The sequence below is a fragment of the Echinops telfairi genome, unplaced genomic scaffold (genome assembly GCF_000313985.2).
Source record: "Echinops telfairi isolate 266 unplaced genomic scaffold, ASM31398v2 ScPeMD7_7;HRSCAF=31, whole genome shotgun sequence".
Taxonomy (NCBI): domain Eukaryota; kingdom Metazoa; phylum Chordata; class Mammalia; order Afrosoricida; family Tenrecidae; genus Echinops; species Echinops telfairi.
The window spans coordinates 1,502,125-1,520,482 of NW_022103904.1; the positions used below are offsets into that span (position 1 = coordinate 1,502,125).

The window sequence follows — 18,358 nt, forward strand, 5'->3', positions numbered from 1 at the left end:
CTGATACCAAGAGCTCAAGTAGAAAGCAAATGTTTTTAAAATGATGGTAACATATGTACAAATGTGCTTGACACGATGGATGTATGTATGGATTGTGATAAGAGCAGTATGAGTTCTCAATAAAATGATTAAAACAAAAAGAAATGCTACTTTTTTTTACTTCCACATTGTCATTGAATTACTTTTCTGTCAAGTCTTAGTATGTTTACCACGAGGTTTTTATGTTTTTAAAATCATCATCATTTAAAACTTAAAATGCTGCCTATAATTTGTTTTCATATTGTAGAAAGTATCTTAGCATTGACAATACACATCAGTGCTAATCATAAACTACTAACTCAGCAATTTTTTGACAAATTTCTTTTACTTGGAAAATTAGAAATAATCCGTTATGATGCTTGTTTCTTGAATCAAAATGTAGAATAAATTGGAGCCAATGCTACTCACCTGCAAATTGGTTTTGCCCATTTAAAATGACTGATTACAAAAATGTCCCTGGGTGACACAAAAGATTGCATTTGGCCAGTATCCCAAAGATTGGCATTTTTAACCCATTCAGCAGCATCCCCTTTTCTCTTGACTAGCAGTCAGCTTCTGTAAAGGTTATGGGTCAAGAAAACCCGATGGAGCAATCTTGTACTCTAACACATAGGCTTTCTTAGGTCACAAATCAACAACAGAAATAAAATAAATACTAAAAGTCTCATTACAGCTATTGCTCTTTAAATACAGTTGTGCGTTCATATATGGAATTGTATCTTAATTATTTTATCTCTGCATTCTATAGCTGGCAGCCTGTTATCGATTACATTGATAGTAAGTTTGAGGACTACCTAAATGCAGAATCTCGAGTGAATAGACGACAGATGCCTGACAACAGAGTACAGTGTTGTTTATACTTCATTGCTCCTTCAGGACATGGGTCAGTACCTTGATGCTTGTACTTTGCTTTTACCAATCATTATCTCTAAAGCCATACCAGACTATACCAAAGGTAAATTCCCAAACTTCATGTCAAAATGTAGAAAAGCCAATTAAGCCCTAGTAAAGTCATTAATGATTTTACTCTCTGGTCTCTTATATCTGAGGATGGAAAGAGTGGTGTTTTCATCATGGTAAGATGTCTGAATGTTGTTAGTTTAGTTTTTTGTTTGTTTTGATCATTCTCTCCGTAATTGAACTACCAAATGAGAAGAATCAGTTATAACAAGTAGATTAGATATAGTCTTTGAAACCCAGAAATGTTGTTTTAAGTGTGATTGAGGAGGGTACAGAAAAAATAAGCTAAAGTTTTCTCATATGCCATTTCTTTTTTCATTAAATTTGTTTGGCTCTGACTTCCCAAAGTGTCATAGTCACCTTTATGGGTATCATGCCATCACCTCCTCTATCTAAATATCTTTCTGCTTTGCTATTTCTGTTAGTACAGACAGCCTGTGCTTTTTTTGTTCTTTGTATTTCCTATCATTGTCAGTTGCCCATTTCTTGTTTTCTTAAGTTTTATTGAGACATAATCCACATACCATACAGTTCAGTAGTTCAGTCATATCAAGTGTTGAACAATCTACCAAAATCAGTTTTAGAACTGGTTGTTAGCTCCCCATTTCCCCACAACCTCCCCTGCCATATCCCTAACAAACTATTAATCTATTAATCTGTTCTTAGATTCACCCATCCTGAATTTCATATACTGAAAAGCATACAAAAACAACAAAAAAAGGACAAAATTTAACAATAACAACAAAAAAAGGAAAACCTCAATCAAAAAGAAAGCAGAAAATATTAAAAAATACAACAACTTTAAAATAGGTCAAAAGGGTGAGCAGATGATAAGTTGATAAATTTTAACCCAATTGATTCTGCTACAATCTACATTCCATTGCATCAAGGGATTCATACCTCCCACTCTGTGTTCAAAAGGGAATTCAGTGGAGGCTTAATTCCATGTGTTTTTCCCCTTCACTTTTTTAAAAACTTGCACAACTATTAAATGGGGCAGAAGGGTACTCAAATAAAATGTTTGAGTATATCTGTTATAATTATATCTAAATCTATATATATCTGTTAAAATCATCCCTACTGTATTCTCTGACAAGGGTAGTCCCATCCCTCAACTATGGCCAGAGGGTATTCACCAGAGGCTTAGTCCATGTGTGGACCCTGCAAATTGATTTTGGGCTTCCACTGTCATTCATAGCCTTCTGCAAATCTGGTGTTCACAATTTAAGTTTTAATACCATTCCTTTTTTCGAATTTGGATTCTATTATTTACAATCACTGGATCACACAGGTTGGTGTGCTTCCATGTGGACTTAGTTGATACCTCACTTAAGATGACTGCTTGCTTGAAGACAAGCCATTAAGATCCCAGACACTTCCTACTGATGGCCACACATCATCTACTTTCATCATCACATTTTGTTAAAGTACCCATATCTTCAGAGATCTGTTTATGAGGACCATGCCAAACAGGGCCATGTCATAAGAACTAATTGTTCTTAGATGGGGGCTAGAATTTGTGCACATTTCTTTAATTCAGTCTTTTTCATTGGATAAATATTCAGCATAGTTGAATCATCTGATGATTGTACCTCTATTATTGTTCCACCAAATGGAAGCTGACTATTATATAGGATCAGAGTAACATTGATCAAATAGTATTAAGTAACATAAGGACCTTTTTGGTTTCTACATCTCCCTCCATCTTTTTTTTCTGGATAGCCTGGAGCTGTCTATTGTCATTATCTTTTTTGGTTGACCAGTTTAAAACTGCTATTTGTACACTGCCTGGTGGTAAAAATGTTTCTTTTGAAGAAATTTCCAGTATACGTTTATAATGTTTTCAGAAAGTTACATAGTTAAAACACTAAATTGGCTCATGCATTTAAAAGACTCAAAAAAAGTAAACTGAAAACGATAGCACTTTGTATAGCCTTTTATGAATATATGGTAGTACATTTCCCCTGAGTTTATGTATTTTTTAAAAAATAATTCTAGTTTATCTTGCTGGGGATTTTTCTGAAAGGCAGCAACAACAAAAAAAAAGGAAAGAAAAGAAAAATAAATCTTAATCTACAGTTAAGTCAGTGGAAGTTTGTTAGTTTTTAATCAGTTCTATTATTTTAGAGCTGTGGCCTTTGTCCAAGTTTTAATAATTCTCATGAAGTCACATTCCTACTATCCTCTGGGGGGAAATGCATTTCTTAAAAATTACATGGGAAACAAGTTTTTTGTTTTGTTCATAGAAAAATTTTTTATATGATTCAGATGATGTTTAGTGGCTGTGGACCATTTCTTGAAACAAGGGGACGGCAGTTCAGTTTTTAAAAATTTTCTATCTGTAGAGATGTGCTTATAAATTGTTTCTCTGTTTAATTCTGTTTAGAAATTGAACACAGTTTTGCCCATTTGTAGGTACTACTGTGGACTAAGTGGAATCATATGACATTAAATTTTATGTGGAGAGTTCCAAAACCCCAGCTCATTACAAACTGCAGGTTTAGCGCTCTAGTAGATGAATCTTATCTGGGTAGTCCATGGTTCCTTTTTCAGAGGGATTTCTTTTAGAAGTAATTATAAGGCAGTCTGTCATTATATTTGCATTGTGTCTCACTCAGCCCTGCCAAAAGATCAACACCGAATGCAGGGCTAATCTATGATTTTAGCTGTTGTTGTTTAGTGGTTGACAGGTACTGTTATAAAACAAAATTGAGTTGGAATATGAATTTCACCTTTTAGATATTAATTGAAACTTTAAAAAAGTCAATGTTATCCATTGAATGTAGTATAGCGAACTACTTAAAATGACCCCTGTAGTCATGCATTTGGAGTCCTGGTGTAGTAGTGGTTACGAGTTGGGCAGCAGTCCACTAGGTCAGCAGTTTGAAACCACCAGCCATTCCTTTAGAGAAACACAAGGCTTTCTACTCCTGTAAAGTTATAACCTCGTAAACTCAAGGAGCAGTTTGTTTGAATTGACTGAGAAACAAATCCAGAGACACTCGTGTGTAAGAGAGAGCTTTATATAAATGAGCAATTATATATTGGGGAAACATCCTAGTCCAGTCCAGATCAAGTCCATAAGTCTGATATTAGCCCATATGTTCGATCCTAGTCTATAACTTCCTCTTTAGACTAATGTAAGGTGACCAGATTTTAACATTGGTAAAGCGGAACACCATTGATAAAACTCATATCCTGGTGAAATAGCCACATGGCAGCCGCAAACTGTATACCCTAGCTTGTGCATTCTTTCCAAAAATCAGGACTTTTAAAAAATGCCGCGGGATACGGGAAAAATTGTTAAACTCAGGACTGTCCCGCCAAAAGTGGGACGTCTGGTCACCTTAGACTAATGCAGTACTTGCAATGGTACTGAATGTAGGAAGATCACAGGCTGGTGGGGGCAAAGTCTTGTGGATCCATTGACAGTGGAAGCATCTCCAGTGCTCTGGGGCTGTCAGCGCGGCTCCATGTGGCCACGGGAATGTAAAGCAGAGAGAGAGTATGTCCCACCTCCAGTGAGGAAGAGAGGAAGTTCCCAGAATCCTTATGAGAAGGTCACACACACAGGGGAGGCATCAGGCTGTGACCTGATTGACAGGCTAGGCTCCACCCCTTCACTTTCAATATCCTCAAGTTGACATGAGAATATGTAACTACCAAACCCTGTCCTATAGGGTTACTGTAAGTTGGTATTATCTTGATGGCAGCAAGTTTGGGGTTTTTTTTTGTTTTTTTTGAGCCATACGTGAATAGACTATGCAAATAGAGTATTTGTGGCTCTCCAGAGGGATTTGATGGCGGGCTAATAATGTAAATATAGTGCATGCAACTCCTACGGGGTGGGACCATGTCAGATGTGTGGAACCCTAATGAGGGGATTGGTCAGTTTTGCCACTTAGCAGAGAAAGGAGACATCACTACTATCAAGTAGAGCCAGGAGCAGATTGAGTCCTTCAGAATCTACACTAACTCACTTCTCAGAACTATAGCACTGGAGAAGGCATGAGACACACCAAGAAGTGACAGCAAGCAAGTATGGCAGAGAACTCACAGCAACATAACCAAAAGATAAGTGTGATATGACATGTTGGACTTCCCATTTCCCAGTGCCGTGGTCACATGGGCATGTTGTAACCCATACAGCATAAGGCAGATGAATATCTTCAGACAGGAGGTTTGCTGGCAGAATAAAATGCCTCTGAACACTTGCATAAATTGGAGCAGAAACTAGGCCCAAGAGGGGACTGAAAGCACCCTGCCCAGACTAAGACTAAGAATACGGAGCCAAACAGCAGGCTAAGTAGATGTTGCCCTTATTGAAGAACTGTACCTGTTCCTGTTAATTCTCAGTTGATCTTATAGCCTGCTACTTCTCTAGTAAGCCCCTAACTGTGAGGATTATCTATGGTGTGTGGCCATTGCCATGAATCATAGAAACCAGTGGAGAGGTATAAAGTCCATGCAGTAAGAGGGCCCGCTGGTGTCAGATTTGTTCAAGAGTATAGAGGCATGATTGACTTGCACCTTTTAGCCATCATCAGTTTGGGGCTGGTACTTATCTTGTTTATTGTGAAATTTAGAGGATTGACACCATGCCATTTTTACAGTGAAATTTCTAGTTGTATACAGATTTTGTCTCATAAATGTGTTCATGCATGTCTATACACACAAGCTTATAAATACAGGAGGAGGTCTTTTAAAAATTGAGGAAACTGCATTATCTTTTTTCAAATTCCATTATCTTTTAATTCAATTTTTCCACGAGATTTTTGAAACCCTTCATATATGTGCGTCTGCTCATACACATGCACCTACTAATATGACTAAGTTTCAAAGACCAGGTCGTTGGGCAAAAATCATTGATATGCAAAAATGAAGGAAGACCTCATTAAAATCAAGGGTGATTACATAGCTTCACTACCAAATTACATCATTATATAACTGCCAAACCACTGGGAATCATGGCCCAACCCAGTTGACACATGACCATAACCATTTTACACTTTGGTATTTGTTACTGCCAGATTTGTCAGGTGTGCATTGTTAGTGTGCAGGATAATGTATAAAAAGTTTGTGGAAAATGAGATTAAAAGATAAAAATGAAAAGTTTGAATATTTTCTCTATGCATAAGCTCCACGAGGTTTTCTTGGAAGCAATGGTACCAACCATTGAGTCTGTCCTTAAGCAGCTGGGGAGCCTGAAAATATAAACATGTTACTTTAACAGGAGAAAAATGGTTTGCCTTTTTTAAAATTTTGAAAGATTGTGATGGTGTTTTTAGGTGCCATCAGATTGGTTCAGACCTATAGTGACTCGATGTACAACAGAATGAAACACAGCTTGGTCCTGTGCCAGCCTCACAATTGTTCCTGTGTTTGAGCCCTATTATTGCAGCTACAGTATCAGTCCATCTAGTTAAGGCCTTCCTCTTTTTTGCTGCCTTTTGAGGATAAGAAAAAAGTCATTTTACTTTCCTCTTGACCCAGTATCCTGTTCGACCTACATTCGGCTCTCAGTAATGCCTCTTGGCTACATTGCACTTGATCAAACCCCATCAAGCATTCTATGCCTTCCTCACCATCGACTTTAGATCCCTTGTAACCTTGCTGCTGGGTTTGTTGGCTCCTCACTTCCTTTCCCAGTCCTCCTCCTCTCCCATGTCCCCCCAAAACCATTGATCCCATTGTTTTCTACTCGGGATTGTTTATCGTGCCTATCTTATATAGATAGACATGAAAAACAAACAAACAAACAAAAGCCTATAAATAATTGCAGGTCTGTCTGCTGACTCTTATGAATGTTTTCCGATAATAGGGTCTGATGAGGGGCCAATCCCTGCCCCACAGAGTCCAAGATCTATTTTCGAGATTCCTTGGGGACTTCATTGCCTTGCTCCCCTTGCTGCTCTGGGCAACAGGTTTTGATGCTTAAGGCATTTTGCTTGCATTCATATATATGTAAATATACTAGTATATAGCGATAGGGTTGTAGGTTTAGGTACATATATTTATATGCTAAATAAGTATTGAGGTAGCTGACAGACATCGGACCTCTACTCAAGTCCTCCCTCAATGCAAGAACACGTTGTTCTAAAAATCTGGCCTTGTGTAATGCCCATCTTTCTGACATGATTGCTGAAGACAAAGTGGGTGCATAGCAAATGTGAAGAAGACTGATGGTGCCCAGCTGTTGTAGCATTTGGGGTCTTAAAGGCTTGAAATTAAACAAGTAGCCATCTAGCTGAGAAGTAACAAAATCTACATGGGAAAAGCAGAGCAGCCTGTGATCACGAGGTGTGTCGAGATCAGGTATCTGGGATCAGAAGACCCAAAACAAACAACCATATCAATGCAAACGAAGGGGGTTGGAGTGGAGACCCAAAGCCCATCTGTAGACAATTGAACATCCCCTCACAGAAGGGTCACAAGGAAGGGATGAGTCAGCAAGGATGCAGTCTAGCACCAACAAAACTCACAACATTCCTCTAGTTCTTTAATGCTTCCTCCCCTCTACTATCATGACCCCATTTCTACCTTACAGATCCGGTTAGACCGGAGCATGTACATCGGTACAGGTAAGCACTGTCGACACATGGAAGCCAGTATGGATAACCCCTCAGGAACAGTAATGGAAGTAACAATACCATGAGGGTAGGAGGAAGGTGGGGGAAGAAGAGGGAGAGTGACTGAACGCAATGATCATGTATAACACCCCCACCCCATGGGATGGACAACAGAAATGTGGATGAAGGGAGACAGTGTATGGTGTAAGATATGAAAATAATAATTTATAATTTATTAGGGTTCATGAAGGTGGAAGGGTCAGGGGAGAGGGAAAAAAGAGGAGCTGATACGAAGGGCTCAAGTAGAAAGAAAATGTTTTTGGAATGATGAATGCAACATGTGCAAATGTTCTTGATACAATTGATGTATGGCTTGTTATAAGAGCTGTAGGAGCCCCCGATAATTAAAAAAACAAACAAGCAGTATGGCAAAGACTTAAAACAATAACAACAAAGAAAACCTGTTGCCAAGACTGTTCTGGACTGGATTTTATTTGGAATGGACTGAGACATTTCTATTTCTTGGTAGCTATTAGTTTGATTATGCTTTGTCTTCAGAATGATGCTAGTAGAGCTATGTTTCATTTCCTTTTTTAATTTCTCAATGAAATACTTCAAGATTTTGATCCCACTTGTTTAAATTTTCCATTGAAAGCTCTTGTCTGCAGCTTGTCCAAACACAACAGTTTGACACACATTGAACAGAAGCTTTAGTTTTTTAGTCAGACCCGTTATGTTTATGGTGTTAGCGGTTTATGCAGTAAATCATCAATCTTCTTCAGTTAGAGCATGAACATTGTTTCCATGAACATTGATGCATACGATCTACTTCATCTTCAGCATTACCTCATCTTTTCTTAAAATGAATTAGCCATTTGTAAACTGTTTATTTCCTTGGAGCCCATAAACTTTTTGTATAGCAACAATGATTTCAACATTCTTCCACTTGATCGATTTTGATATTTGCTCTTGTTCAATTTTATTATTTTGCTTGGGGTTCTTGTCAAATGGATGCCTTATGCTACTCAGTGCTTCAGACAAGCTATTGCTGAGACATAGCAAGTTATTATGAGTTTATTTAAGCCCCCCCCCCCACTGAAATCCATGCATGTTTTTTGTATTTTGCATTTTCCATGAACTTTTGAAAACTCCTTTAGATTGTTTTAAAAACTATTTTCCTAAATCAAAATGTTGGACAATAAGGTAGTAAAAGAGGAGTACTTATATATGTATTTATCATTTGTGTTATAATAATCTTAAATATTTTGCTGTGAGCTTTGGGGTTAATTGCCTTTTCTGTCTTAATTGATTTAGCTTATAGGAATTATATAAAGGACTTTCCATTATTTAAACTTTAAAAGCAACAGTTAAAAAGCTAAGTTTGTGATGGAAAGATGAAGTGAATCAAAACTAATTCGAGAAAAAAATTCATTCAGAGTGCAATCTACATGTAACTGAAATATTTCTGCTCTTGACAATTTGCTTCTGAAATTTATTTACTAAGTTGAAAGGGCAGGAGGTTAAAAAAATTTCTGTTTTTGAGAATATATGCAACAAAACAAAACTTGTTCAACAGATTTTACTTGTACTTGTTCCTTCCCCCGTTATAATATCAACTCACTGGAGGATAGCAGGGTTTTATAAGGTGTTTTTGAAAGTTTTTCCTAAAATTTTATTTTTTAAACTGATTTAAACGTTCTTCACCTTTGTTATTTTATAGTTGAGACTGATTAACTCAATTTCCTTGTCATGATAGTTTTTAAATGTCTTTCTTTTAAAAAGATGGGATGCATATATAACCAATAATTGTTCTTTTTGTAAGTGTTGTCTTTTTAAAATATATAAATGTTTTAAAGATGTATTTAGATTTCTGAACTCTGCTTTTTTTGACCTTGGTTTAAGCAAACATACTTTTAGTGTTAACCTATTGTAACAGCTTGAGGTATTGGTAATTTATATTTTCGTCATGATGTCATTTGGAAAGAAAATAATTTTTTTGGGATTGAATAGCCATAGCCATGATGTTCTATGTCATATATACTGACTAATAAGGAGAAAAACCTCAGAATTCTTTCCAGAGATTAATAGATTCTTTCCATTTGCACAAATAAGATAAAGGTAGTATATACAAATAATGTAGTGTTATTCCATTTGTATTTTCCCCATAATTTTCCCTCTTCTTAACCAATTATCAAGTTCAAGAGATTGGATATAAAAGGGTATTAGAGTAAGAGGCAGTAATCTTTGTTAATGGTCCATGTCTTTTTTTCTGCTTCCTTTCTCCATCTTTTTGCCAGACAGCCTCACTCACTACCACGATGAAGGATCGTGGATTCATTAACGAAAATCAGTGCCCCATCAGCATCTGTGGGCTCTAACTCCCTTCCCCAAACACCTAAAAATTATGTGCTATGTGTGTGAGCAGCACCTAATAATAAGAGCTTTCTCAAAATATTAGTCAAAAATTTTTATAACAAAATATTATATAAATTAAAGGTTATTTTGTCTTCTCATTTTTTGTAAAAGTAATGATGGCACTTTAGAATGGTATTTTTATGTAAAACATTGTCTTTTAAACTTCTGGATAAGTAGAAAGCCAAAAAAAACCACAAAAACTTCTGGAACATATTTCTCAATACATCCTAGACAGGAGAAATTTCTTTGTTTTTTACCTAGAATTTCTAAAGAACATAAAGATAAACATCAGCTTTTTTTGTTTACAAATACCTGGGCACCTTCTCAGTTATATACTGTGCTAGGTGTTATGGATGAATGTGGTACAGTGTTTACTCTGGAGAATTTTCTAGTGATAAGACGTGAGATATAAATGCACAATTAGGCGATTGCTTAATTATACAGAACATTCTAAGTGCTGTGAACACTTAAATGCCTAGTTCCACAGGGAATGGGAATTATAAGTAAGATCTTAAAGAATAAATAGGAAGTAGACAGACTAAGAAAGTGGGGGTTGGAGTAAAAGGTGCTCCCAACAGAGCAGTACCCTATGGCCCAGAGGTCCAAGTATTGGGGTTTCAAGGAATTGTTAGAAATTGTTAACAGATGGAGCATTAAAAGTAGAAGCAGCAAAGAAAAAGTCAAGAATGCAAAAACACTAGGCCACTTGGAAAGATTGTCTGATAGCCTACAATACTGGTTAAAGAATCTATTCCTCAGGAAGATCTTCATTCAGGAATGACTGGATCAGATTTGGATTTTAAAGACAAAAGCCAAAAAGCCTCAGTGGCAATGGTGGGGCATGGTTTGGAGGAAAACCAGGTAAATTAATGTTATTACCTATGTACAAAATATGGTGTCCTGAAATAGGATTATGGGGAAAGTTTCTGAATATTTCTGTTGTGAGTTCTTGGTGAATCTTTCGAAGTGAAAATTAGAGGAGGAAAGGATCTTAGGTTCAGATTTGAGTAATTAATTGGGTGCCACTGAGTAATAATATCATTCACTGAGTTGGAAAGCATAGAGGAGAAGGAAAAAACCTGGGTGTTCCGTTGAATTTATGTTCAGTGTCCCAGGCTGGGTTCTGTGGAGAAGCCAAACCAGTACGGGGTGGTGATGGTGATGGTGGTGATGGTGATGGTGATGGTGGTGTGTGTATAATTCTTCTGACTCACAGAGTTGCAGAGACTGAGAAACCATCCTCGGTCAGGTGACAGGGTTGCAGACACTGAATCCAAAAACCTGCACATCTGTGGTAGTTATATAATCTGTTTTCAATTTGAGAGGATTAAGAGTGAAGGTGTAGAGTTGAGCCTGTCAGTCATTTGGAGGCACTAAGGTGATAAATAGCACCTTGCAGGCAGGATGCAGGCTCACTCCCTGGGAGACATTGCAGCTGTCAAGAGAGGCACATGGAGCTAGCTACACTAGTGCCCTGAGCTGGAGGAGCCACGTGGAAACCCCTTACAGCTCTGAGATGCTTACAATGCCACTGGATCTACAGGACTTCCCATCCACTGGCCTGTGATTGGTATAGGACATATGGGCTAATATCAGACTTAATGGACTTGATCTGGACTGGGCCGGGATGTTTTCTCAATATTCAATTGCTCGTGTTTATAAAGCTCTTTCTTAATCACATGAGTGTCTATGAATTTGTTTCTGTAGTAAACCCCGGCTAACACAACATCATAAGTCAGATTGCTAGCTCACAGGACTACAGAAGTTGATGAATTTTGTCTGAATCAGGAGATCAGTGTTGCGACCCCTTTGGGGGGTCTAACGATCCTTTCATAAGGGTCACCCGATTCATAACAGTAGCAAAATTACAGTTATAAAGTAGCAATGAAAATAATTTTATGGTTGGGGGGTCACCACAACATGAGGAACTGTTATTAAAGGGTCACTGCACCAGGAAGGTTGACAACCACTATATTATAGAGCAAGGGAGAGTGTTGCCAGAGCAAGCCATCTATATGAAGGCGGGATGGACTCCCAAAAGATTTGTTGGAAAATGAAATGAAAAGATAGAGAATACTGAGGAGCCAAGGCTCTTTAAAGGTCTAGCATACAAAGAAGATCCTGAAAAGCCCCTTAAAGAAAAGCAGCTCTGTAATGAAATCATGTCAAAGTTTCAAATTAGGGTAATTTAGAAAGTAATGAACAGTAAGCACCATAGTATTTATGAGTTAGCTGCAGCTAACATAACATCAGCTAGGAAGTATTTAAAGAGTTGACACTATAATGTCAGCAGGTGTAAAAGGGGTAATGGAAATTCTCTTTGAGGCATCTTTGAGAAAGGTGATTGATAACAAGAATTAAATCTATAAATCACAAATTTTAAGTAATACGTATATACAGACAGACCCTGGGTTACAAATTACTTAACAGTTGCTGTTTGCCCTTTCATGGCATGTAAATTTGCCCTCACTTTGAATCGATTGAACCAACACCTACTCAGAATAGATTCATCACAATCATCTTCATTTGCTGCATGTGCAGCTTTTTAATCACTGAAGATTATTCTAGCATTAAAGTGAGGCTAAATAAGAAGTGCATGCACCTGTTCCGACTTGCCCATAAATTCTTAAAGAGACAGATATAGACTATCTGCTTTACAAAATTCTATCAGGAGCTGTGACGGTTAAGATTTTGACAATTTGGCTAGGCCACGAGTTTCTTGTTTGGAGGTTGTGGTGTAGTTAGTCATCCCCCCATTGTGAGATCTATGACTACTCAGTCAATTGAAAGTTTCATTGGGGGTGTGGCCTGCATTGAATATGTATGGACATTCTGACAAAGCTTTCAGTTTTTGCTTGCACTGGATCATGATTCAGCTGTCATCCTCTGACCTCCAGTTCTTGAGACTTGAGCCAGTGGCCTGGTGCATTGCCTGCCTATCTTGGGATTTGTTAGCCTCTCTAACCTGTGAGCGAGCTGATTTTTGTCTCACCTGCTGATATGTGTTCATCGGGTCTTGATAACTATGTGAATCGAGAGAAGCCTCTTAACTGTCTTCAGACCCAGAGGCTTGGTATTTGCCTGCTCCTACAACTGTGCTAGCCATTTCTTTGAGGCAGTGTTCTTTCATATCTCTATATCTGCCTATCTACCTACAAGGTAGGTAGGTAGCAGACGTATTCTCTCTCTCTTGTGTCTCTCTCTCTGTTTTGCTTTTCTAAAGAACCCAGCCTAAGACCAGGAGCCTTTCTGAGTTTTATAGTTTCTTTTTAGAGCTAAAATCCTATGGTCAGGGAGTTCAAAGGCAGGAGTTAAAGCTTTCTCAGCTATTCCAGTGCTGCTTGAAATCCCTGTCTTACTTAACTGTTGCTGGCTCAGTACACCTTCAGAGTGTTTCCAATAAGTAAGTTGTTAGTTGTGTAGCAGAACCTAGACCATCTTTATCTTGTAGTTTCACTATCTTTAATTTAGCATTGGAAATGTGAACAATTATCAGTTAATTATTGTTATTAACAGTCATTAACAATTACTTTGGGAGCAAAGTAATAAACTTAGTAACAATAAATATTGTGTATTTCAGACTTAAACCACTGGATATTGAGTTTATGAAGCGCTTACATGAAAAAGTGAATATCATCCCACTTATTGCCAAAGCAGACACACTCACACCAGAGGAATGCCAACAGTTTAAAAAACAGGTGAGCAGCATGAGTGTTACCGCGAGATTTTTATACCATTAGAGTAATTGACAATTTTTTATTTTCTGATTTTCTGCATAATGCATTGCAATGTTTTTCTTGCTGCTTTGCTATTGTTGTTTTGGCTATATTAAAATACTGCCTTTGAGTTGCTTCTGACTCATGACAACCCTGCCAAAACTGAGTTAGAACTGTCCCATAGAGTTGCCAGGTCTTATCTTCCCTATAGAGTGGCGAGTCAGTTTAAATCGGCTGTTAACCACTGAATACTTTTAATTACTGCACCACCAGACCTCCCATTGGTGTTGATAATCTTGTGCCTTCATCTTCTCTTGAAAGAAAATGTGACTGCTATCTTAGTACCCTTATCTTTTGATAATTTTTGAAAATAGAATGTAAGAAGGTATTAGATGATTCTTTGTAGGCCCACCTCCCCTTGGTTCTCTAGAATTATTTTCTTAGAATGAATTCTCAGGAGGATAGCTTCTTTCAATGGGTATTATTATATTTATGCGCCCCCCCCCCCATTTTACTGTGATGTTTTCCCCATTAAAACAATCTCATTCCTTTTATCACAATTATTTCACTATAGCCTTGCAACATTGCTATGTTTAATCTTACGATTTGGGGGAATATAATGAGACATGATAGTTTTCTTTAAGGATCCCTGGGCGCATAATGGGTTACCATCATCCTTAACATACAAGGCTCTTAACTGAGTTCTGTACGTTCATCTTTACCTTGCTATGCGGTCATAGTTTTCAAAGTTCAAGTAATTATTTAATTGAGTCTTAGGGATTTTCTACATACAGGATTATGTTAACTTCAAATATATTTTTATTTTATCTGTACCTGTGTGGATACCTTCAAATTTATTTTGATGCCTTACAGCTCTAGCTAAAACTCCTAGAACTATATATATTAAATAAAAGTGGTGATAAAAGGCAATCTTTCCTAGTTCGTTGAAAAGGAAAGTATTCCAGTTTCTCTTCATTTAGTGAGATGCGGCTATTGGTTTTGCATATATGACTTTTATTATGTTGAGAAATTCCCCTTCTGTACCTATTTTGTTGAGTGTTTTTATCAGGAGTGAATGTTGTATTTTATCAAAAAACTTTTATGTATTGATGGATATGACCATATGGTTCTTCTCCTTTATTTTGTTTATGTGATGACTTACTTACATTGACTAGTTTTCTAATATTAAACAATCCTTTAATATTTGGCATGAATAATCCCACTTGATCGTGATGTATTCTTTTTTGAATACTTAGTTGAATTCTTTTGGCTAGTATTTTATTCAAGATCTTGGCATCTACAATCACTAGAGATACTTGTTTTCAAACTGAAATCTATATAAGTTTGAAAATATTTAGGTATGTATTATTTTTACTGTTTAATAATCATACCAGGATTATTATCCTGATACAATGTTTGTTTTTCTTTTATTTACTCCCATTTTTATTTTGTAACACGCTGATTATACAAATGTTAAATATTAATCATCACAATGCATTTGGTCACCTCTGCATTGATTTAAATTTAAAAAATAACATGAAAATTATTTTTTCTTATTCCCATAATAGAATAACTTTTTTTTTCTCTTAAACATGACCCTTATTTCTATTTTATAGATGAGTAAACAGACTCAGCATGGTTCAGTACCTTGTCTGGGGTCACATTGCTAGTGATTAACAGGACCAAGACAATAGGCTATATAGAACCAAAGCCGCACTCTACTTACACCAGTTTACTTCTATTGAAGTAAATCCAAATTATTCTGAATAATACTTTATCAACATAACATTTACTCAGTAATGCTATGTACTTGGAATTTCACTAGAATTAGAGATAAAAAACAATGATCTAGAGATTAAAAAAAGCAGTGATCTGTACTTTGAAAATGGCTCACATTCAATTATGTGTACACTTTTCTCTTTATTATGGTTAGAATAATGGTTTCTAACAAGGAGCGTCTTTCGGAATCACCCAGAAATATTTTTCAAAGCCTGTGATTGAACTCTATCCTTTTGATAAGTTGGTTCTATAGAGCAATATGGGGCTTTGGCATTTGTTAATTGGAAGATGTTCATTCATTCTGTTTTACAATAGAACACCTGAAAGTCACTGCTCTTAGAGGTAGCAGTTACTCTTCTTTTCTTCTAGTTGTCTACTGACCTTTTTTTCCTTATGTAAATTATGTAACATACCTTGATTCTAAAAAAAATTTCTGCCTCGCTTTTTTCCCCTCAGTAGATACCTTGGCTTCTATTTATGGTACAGTGGCACAGTTACCTTGTAGCTTCTGTTGACCCCAACTGTGAGAGAAGAGTCAAGATATCAATACCGCTGGGGAGCTAATTCTGTGAGGTTGGATAGGAGAGGTAGTTAAATACGTGAACATGTATTTTATTTAGAATTGAGTGATTTTGGGGCATTATTTAGTGAGAACTGGACTATTTCTTATGTTAACTACTCAGTTGTCTTTCATTGGTATTGTCCAGTCTCTCTGTTCATTCTGTAGTTTCTTAATTTCCACTGCACAATTTCTTTCAGCGCTCTTGTGCAGTATTTGTTGCTTATTTATTTGTGTGTACACACGTACCTTTAAGGATAGTTTCTGATAAGTTGGGCCATTGTCCTTAATCTTGCTTATATACCCTTGCCAGATTTTAGTAAAATTTGAAGGTGAGCTTAATTAAACTCAGTTCACTAAATTGGATAAAACATTTGGTCAGGGTTTCATCTAGTAAGTGAATGATCAAAGCCATTATAGTGGAAATCAACCAGGAAAATCCTTTCCTGGAGTCTTATGTTCTTTTTAGAACTCTGTTGATATAATTACACAAGTATGCTAACTACTTCTGAAGTATTTAAATTTTGAGGATGATATTTATGAAGCAACTTGAAAGTAAATGTAAAAGCATAGAGCAGACACACTCACACCAGAGGAATGCCAACAGTTTAAAAAACAGATAATGAAAGAAATCCAAGAGCACAAAATTAAAATATATGAATTTCCAGAAACAGATGATGAAGAAGAAAATAAGCTTGTTAAAAAGATAAAGGTAAGTTAATACTTATATTTATATACTAATGTTCTGGGGCCATAAAAACATAACATCCATAGGAAATACCAAGCACACAGTATTATAAGTAGTTAGCTTATGGAATGTTTAAAAAGATTACTTAGTGTTCAAGTTAATTCAACTTGGTTGATTGACTATTAGGTTGAAATAAGGCATTATGTAGAATAAATTATTCTTTTCAAGTGACTTTAACTTTTTTTTGTATTATAATTTTCCTCTGCAAATCAAGAGAGGTTGTTCATAAACATTTTTCTGTTTAACATTGGTTTAAAGAGTCAGGCAAAAATTTCTTTTGTCCTTTAAAAAAAAAATCCAGCAGAAATCTCTTATCAGCCAGTCAATATTGTAATTTATAGAGGTTTCCTAGGACAAAGATATTGTGTTGATCAATTGCATTATGTAGGCAATTAATTTAAGTTCCTTGGGATAATGGAATATTTATATCTTACCATTGAAGCATTTCTGAGGTTTTACAAAATAGTTCTTATATATTCCTGGGAGCCATAAGACATTTGAAAAGCCATACTTAGAGTTTATGGATAAATACAAATGTAGTTCCCAGATTTGAAGGTTTAAAAAGTTAAGAGTTTGGCAAATATAATAGTCCCTGTTTCCAGTACTCTTAGGGCTGGCTTTATGATCAGACAAGTAAACTAGTCACAAGCTTAATTTTCTTCTTCTAGATGCCAGTGTATTCTTTTTACCCTTTACTCCCTTTTTGGAGTGATTTTGAGCAAATAATTTTACCCATTATTTGTCTTGGTGGTATTACAATGTACTGGCAATTGACTGAATAGTGATTGAATGGCCTGTAAAAGCTAGAAAGATTAATACAGAAACTGTCAAGGAATACACACACGGACGCACACACACACACACACACACACACACTTCTCCCCCAGCCCCCTTATTTGTTGAGTGATGTAATGGATTTATGAGGACTTCAGAGATGTATTTGAACAAGAATACTTTGTTTTATAGGACCGTTTACCTCTTGCTGTGGTAGGTAGTAATACTATCATTGAAGTTAATGGCAAAAGGGTCAGAGGAAGGCAGTATCCTTGGGGTGTTGCTGAAGGTAAGGTTTTCTTTAGTGAATGATTTTTTATAAGAACTCACAAAATAAGATTAAATCTGCATTTATACTGTTATGTAGTATGTATACTGCAATATTATATATTAACTTTCAAGGACAGTTCTCATTTTCATTTCATCTAGTTGCATTTTCCTCTTACATACACTTCTTTCTCAAACCTTGTAAGAATGTGCTAAATCCCTCTTCCTCACTATGCTTTCATTAAGTCTACTCTTGTTTTTTGTCTGAGAATAAATGTATAGCCAGGACAACGATTATTTAAAGAGAACCCCTGAAATAGAAAACAATTTGATAGAAGGCATACTACGTAAAGCCAAATCTCAGATGGATATGGTACCCTCAAAAATCATCAAGAACAATCTATAAAAGCTTAATTAAACTATTCAAAACCTCATTTCCTCATGACGAAAGTCACCTTTTTTGGCATCACAGCTATAGAATAAAAACATTTTATTAATAGGTGTCCTTATTACTTATTTCACAAGGAGATTT

The 18,358-nt window shown here is 36.3% G+C and overlaps 1 protein-coding gene across 1 annotated transcript in view; it reads left to right on the forward strand.

Moving 5' to 3' along the window:
- SEPTIN7 (septin 7) overlaps nt 1–18,358 on the forward strand; it is a 75,392-nt gene that overhangs the window by 35,266 nt on the left and 21,768 nt on the right. Inside the window, exons 5-8 of the mRNA XM_045286342.1 lie at nt 788–922; nt 13,564–13,681; nt 16,657–16,749; nt 17,752–17,848. Coding sequence (XP_045142277.1) covers nt 788–922; nt 13,564–13,681; nt 16,657–16,749; nt 17,752–17,848 — 443 coding nt within the window. The remainder of the gene's footprint in view (nt 1–787; nt 923–13,563; nt 13,682–16,656; nt 16,750–17,751; nt 17,849–18,358) is intronic.